This window comes from Propithecus coquereli, unplaced genomic scaffold (assembly GCF_000956105.1).
Source record: "Propithecus coquereli isolate 6110/MARCELLA unplaced genomic scaffold, Pcoq_1.0 Scaffold69, whole genome shotgun sequence".
Taxonomy (NCBI): Eukaryota; Metazoa; Chordata; class Mammalia; order Primates; family Indriidae; genus Propithecus; species Propithecus coquereli.
The window spans coordinates 4,726,479-4,732,478 of record NW_012152951.1 but is presented as its reverse complement, the minus strand read 5'-3'; the positions used below and the strand labels follow the sequence as shown (position 1 = coordinate 4,732,478).

General features: G+C 43.9%; 1 protein-coding gene across 1 annotated transcript in view; it reads right to left on the bottom strand.

The window, feature by feature from the left end:
• The window catches only part of FRMD4A (FERM domain containing 4A), a 568,954-nt gene that overhangs the window by 135,015 nt on the left and 427,939 nt on the right, over positions 1–6,000 (bottom strand). The window contains exon 4 of the mRNA XM_012660957.1: positions 1,824–1,918. Within this exon, the coding sequence (XP_012516411.1) occupies positions 1,824–1,918 (95 nt within the window). The remainder of the gene's footprint in view (positions 1–1,823; positions 1,919–6,000) is intronic.

The following is a 6,000-nucleotide window of genomic DNA, read 5'->3' as shown; positions in this document are numbered from 1 at the left end:
ACACACACATGCACACACACACTCTTTCCTGGCCTGGCCTCCACATGTACACACACATATGCTCATACATGCACACAGGCACCCTTTCCTGGCCAGCACAGAGAACCAGGACAGCGCGGACTCAGCACATACAGGCCTAGCTGGATGGGACAATTGGATCTGCTGTGTGCACCCCCTCCTATGACATGTGGCTTTCGTGCCCTCTTCTCTCCTGGGAGAAAAGTGACTTTCTACCTTAGGATCAGTTCCTTCCAGCGAGTGCCATCAGGGCAGTGATCTGGAACATTCAGCAGACATCCCTCTCCCCCCCGGCCCGCGATAACATGCTCACTCCGCGATTCTTGTTTATTCCAAAGGGAAGTCTACGTGGGCCTGTCTAAAGTTCACGGGATCTTTCAGTGAACTTACTTGGGAACGTGAGCAATGGGGACATGATTCATTGAGACTTACGGTTTCCTTCTAATTAGTGAAGAAGGTAGGAAGAGCAATTTAAGGGGTTTAAGGAGAAAGAGAAGACATCTGCATTTGAGAAAGTAATTGTTCTAGATGTCCATTTGTTTAAAAGTTTTTTTTTTGTTTTTTTTAATGATCATGCTGGCTCCTTTCTGCTACCGCCCGGAACTTTTCAAGGGCGGGGCTTTCTCGTCCCTCCCTGCAGGTGTGGCGATTCCTCCTGACCAGGGGCAGCTGTCCCCGCCTTCCAGACCAGTCTCCCATAGGCTCCAGGACCAGGCGCCGACCTTGTTTCTTAAGATGTGGCTTTGCTCCTGCCTCCCGCCCCCCGAACACACCACAGCCAAAAATGTCACTAATTTACAGGGTGACCATATGTTCCCGTTTGTCCAAGACAGTCCCAATTTATACCCTTTTTTATTTAGAGTATCCTGATTTGGATAATAAATCATATGGCCACCCCTGTCCATCGTCTGGAGGCATGATCCTTGCAGAGATCCACCTGGACACATCTCCTGCTTACCACGTGGAGGCTGCCTGGTCTTCCTTTGGAACATATCCTGCCTCAACGGCACCCCCGTACTCTCTCGCCCAGCCTGACCTGACACTGATCTACTAGGAGTTTAGGAAATCACCTCTGTAATTCTACAGACCCAGAGGAGTGTGAGTGTGTGTGTCTGTATACACAGAAGAAAGAGAATTATGAGACATTTGCTTATAACAGCTTATTTTTATCTAAGAATCTGTGCAGGTATTCACTATACTCTTATATTAGGAAAAAAATTGAAATTTTAGTAAAGATACTCCTAACTTGTATTATAAAACACCATTTGACAGAGCCAAATGGAAAAGACCACCGAAAGCAAATATTGTTCTCAACAGAGCAGCGATCTGAAATTTCTGACTTTCATAGTCACTCGATTTCAGCTTAGACAGTGAAACTGCACAGATTCTTTTCATTTTGAATTTATCATTCAATTCACTTCCTGTTATTGTTATCCCAACACTGGAGAGAAACGTTTCATTTCCAGAAGTTTTCGTTTAACTTTAATAGGAAACAAACCCATGCAGATCTACTTTTTTAAAAAAAATAAATAAATAAACATTTCAGCCTGAACACAAACCTGCTTGATTATAAGAACTAGCTTACCTAATAATTTCATAATGCTAGCATCACCCTAATTATATCCCGTGGCCGTTCCAGGCATGATCACAAGGCCTTTGAAACGCGTACGATGAACTTGGACTGACCCCAGACCACGGGACCCAAGTGGCCTGCAGCTGATCCCCCTGCTGGCAGCTGGAGCAGCCAGCACAATTTCAAGTTCTGCCCTTTTTGTTGGGTTCTGAGGGCTTGCAGGGGTACTTACGTCTCGTCCGTGAACGCTATCCCAAAGTACTCCTTTTCCTTCAGATTGAAGTGAGACGCCACGAGGTCAAGAAGCTCCTTGGCCAAAAGCTTGGGCTGGGGGGAGAACACAGTGGAGAAGGGTAAGTGACATGAGACTGCTCTTCCTATAACAGGCATCTCCGGCTGCCATCATTTTTCCAATGGAATGTCCCAAAGCTTAAGTAGGTCGATGCAAATGATTTTGATCAATCCCAAAGGAATAGACAAGGAGGACATCAGTGAGCAAACAGCCAAGTCAAGGGCGATCGCCAGACCGAGACCTTTTGTTTTGTTTCCGAGCAGTTGTGTTCTGTGAACAAATGACACTGGCTCTTTAGCAGAGTCATCAAACTCGTGGCTTTCCTTCCTCATATTTTAAGCTGAATCCAAAGGAAGATGCTTTCTTTTAAAAAAGTTAATATATTTAGCAAACACTCATACAGTAGTTGCTATGTGGCAGGCACTGCTCTAAGCACTTTACAAATACTATTATCTTTAATCCTTATCACGACCCTATCAGGTTGTTCGTTGCACAGGGAGGAAACCACCACCCACAGATTAAGCAAGTGTTGGGATTGGGATTTGAATCCTGGACATCTGGCTCCAGAGACTCTATCCTCAGCCACTCTGTATGTTCCCATAATTTTACATACAAATAATAAAAGTACCTGCCTGCAAAAATTGTTCAAATTAAGGCCAAAGAGCCTTGGGAATAGTATTGAAGAATAAACTAAAAATCCGTCCTCCCTTTGCCTTTTTGAAGAAGAATAGTCTTTACCTAAGGATGTTTTATTATAACATAAAACTCTTTCTTTAAAGTCTCTGCCAATCTAAAGAAATGCATCAGAGCTTTAGGCACAAAATCTTGGTAGATGTTTGTGAGTATTGTCAACGCGTTATTCTCCTTGGTCCATCACTATTGAAAGGATCAAAGAACACCAGGCATGAAAGATGGGGAAGAGAGAAAGGCTGTCTGATGAGAGGCCTAAAAGAGAATAGTTATTTCTAAATTAGTTTCCAGGCCATGCATATGAAAACACATTGCCTTATTCTGCGACAGCTGCTCTATTCCAAGCACACTCATTGGGTATCTCCTAAGCTCAGAGCAAAAACAAAGATTCCGGGAGAGAAAATGTGTGTGTGTGTGTGTGTGTGTGCGCACATTTATATACATTATTTTCAGTCTTCCTGAGTATATTTCTTATGCTGGTGGCTAGGCCATTTCTCTTTTAGGAGAGTAGGTAAGATATAAATCAAATGTTATATGACAGTTTGGTCTTATTTCACTTTTTGGGTGCTATTATGGACTAAATTGTGTCTACCCATAATTCATGCATTGAAGCCCTAAAATAGCGTTTGGAGGTGGGGCTTTTGGGAGACAATTAGGGTTAGATGAGGTCATGGGGGTGGGGCCCCCATAATGAGATTAGTGCCCTTACAAAGAAGAGCTTGCTTCTTCTCTCTCTCTGCCATGTGAGGACATAGTGGGAAGGTGGCTGTTCACAAACCAGGAAAAGAGCCCTCGCCAGGAAGGGACTATGCTGGCCTCCTGATCTCGGACTTCCAGCCTCCAGAACTGTGAGAAAACAGATTTCTGTTGTTTAAGCCACTCAGTCTATATGGTATTTTGTCATAGCAGCTGGAACACACTAATACAGGTGTACTTCCATTTCATACAACCGACATTATTAATTGAGTGCCTACTGTGTGCAGGGGAACAGCCAAATGCTGTAGGCGATACAAAAATAAGACACAGCACCTGGCGAGACGGACCTCAAACTGTGTCAGAGCCACAGAGTAGGAGGAGCTAGGGTTCAGTTTAAAAAGCCAAAGCAGATGTTCCCTCCTTTGCTGCCTCACTCCTGGGCTCCTGGGGGCAGCCTCAGGGCCTCAGTGACCATCACTTCACCAGTGAAAACCTGCTGAAACTGGTTTTGAACTGGTTCGAGCTGGTTCGTCGGTGGTTCAAACCCAGACGACAGAAACAGACAGGAGAATCCATCACGACAAATCAACACCATCTAATACAGTCTATGCTTCCCTTCACACGAAATATTGGCAACGTGTAGAAGCAATCTTTGTAACCAACAGGGAACTCAAGGTGACAGACTGGATCCTCCTTCACTCATGGTGGAACTTCTGTCCCAGGGGGAATGCAGTGGGGTATATCTGGCACATCTCACAACAGTCACCGATGGATTACGAAGCAGAACGCAAGATGAAGGCTCTTGAAGCTTCCAGTAAATGCTGAGTTTGCCATGGGCTGCTGCAGGCTCTGCTGTCTGCACCACCTCCACCCCAGAAGGTATTCGGCTGCCCACTAACAAGGCACTGGATGGATCAGTCGTGACTATGAGGCAGTGTGGCTGCTTTCAAATTGCAACGTACAGATACTCCTTGACTTAGGACGGGGCTACCTCCCGATACACTCGTTGGAAGTCGAAAATATTGTAAGTCAAAAATGCATTTAATACACCTAACCTACCAAACATCACAGCTTAGCCTACCCTACCTTAAACTGCTCAGAACGCTTCCATTAGCTTATAGTTGGGCAAAATCATCAAACACAAAGCCTATTTTATAATGTAATAAAGTGCTGAGTAGCTCATGTAATTTACTGAACACAGTACAGTGTAGTCTATGGGTTGTTTAGTCTTGTGACTGTGTGGCTGACCAGCGTCTCTAGACAGGACTGTACTGCACATCACTAGCCCAGGAAAAGAGCAAAATTCAAAATACAAAGTGCAGTTTCTACTGAATGCACATTGCTTTTGCGCCATTGTGAAGGTAAAAAATTGTAAGTCAAATCATCGTAGATTGAGGACTGTCTGTATAAAAATCCACCTGTTCAAATGACTGCCATCCCTTTCAAAGTAGACACCGTATTTCCATGAAGCTTGCTATTTCTTAAAACATTTCTGATAATCTTTCGGGTTTGCCTTGAAGTCTGTGTCAGATGTGTAAAACATTTTCACTGGTGATAAATCTTCTTGTACCCAGAATGGACTTGATTTTTTTTCAAATGTTAAAAGTCACTTGAAGTCAAGTCAATGGAGCGTGAGGAGGAGGAGGAGGAGAAGGAATAGGTGACCAAGCTGGGTCAACCCAGTTTCACAAAATGAGGCGTGACTATAAAGTAATTATTGCGGGTTCTCGGTTACTATGGCAAGAGGTCCAGCCCAAACTTGGAAATGACAGAAATGAGATTTCATTCTCTTTGAGAGTTAAACTTTAAAGCCAATGCCTCAATAGACTTGATGAGAGATACATAAATTTGTCCAGGAAGAGAAAGAATGATTCCCAGGGTTGGTGTAGTGTATCTACACCATGATTAAATATATTTTCTGCTCCATGGAGTGGGTGAGGGTGAATGGAAGGGGGTGTGCGGAGAGGAGGGGGAGGGCAGTTTGGGGAAGAAAAGAAGGAAGCCGGGAAGGCAAATGTGACCTTAGCCAACAGGCACTGAGCACCTGGCCACTTCCCCAGTGGTAAGACCTTTCATATGGCAGAAGCATGGGGTTGCTTCAGCCGATCATATTATGTTAACTCTCCTCTAAGTCCATGTCTTCTAAAGAACTCATTGTGCTGACGATGCTGACCTCACAATCGTCTAGAACAGAGATCATCAGTACTTTGCCAAAGAAGATTCTGAGGCCTGGAGACCTCAGACAGCCTGTCCTCCCTCTCACAGCAAAGTCAGGATTCGAAACAAGGTTTGGATAACACTCCATGGAATATTATTTAGCCAGGAAAAAGGAAAGAATTTCTGACACGGATGGACCCTGAAGACATTATGCTAAGTCAAAGAAGCCAGACACAAAAGGACAGATACTGTCATAATTCCACTTGGATGAAGTAATTACAAGAAGCACATTTAGGGAGACAATATAATAGAGGTTACCAGGGGGATGGGGGGAGGAAAGGATGGAGAGTTATTATTTAATGGTTGCAGAATTTCTGTTTAGGATGATGAAAAAGTTTTGGAAATAGTAGTGACTGTTACATAACATTGTGAATACACTTCATGCCACTAAATTGCACACATGCAAATGGTTAAAACGGTAAATTTTAGGTTATGTATATTTTGACACAATGCAAAAGCAAAAAAACCAATGAGGTCTGGCTGGCCTCAAAGCCCATGTGCATAACCACTCTGC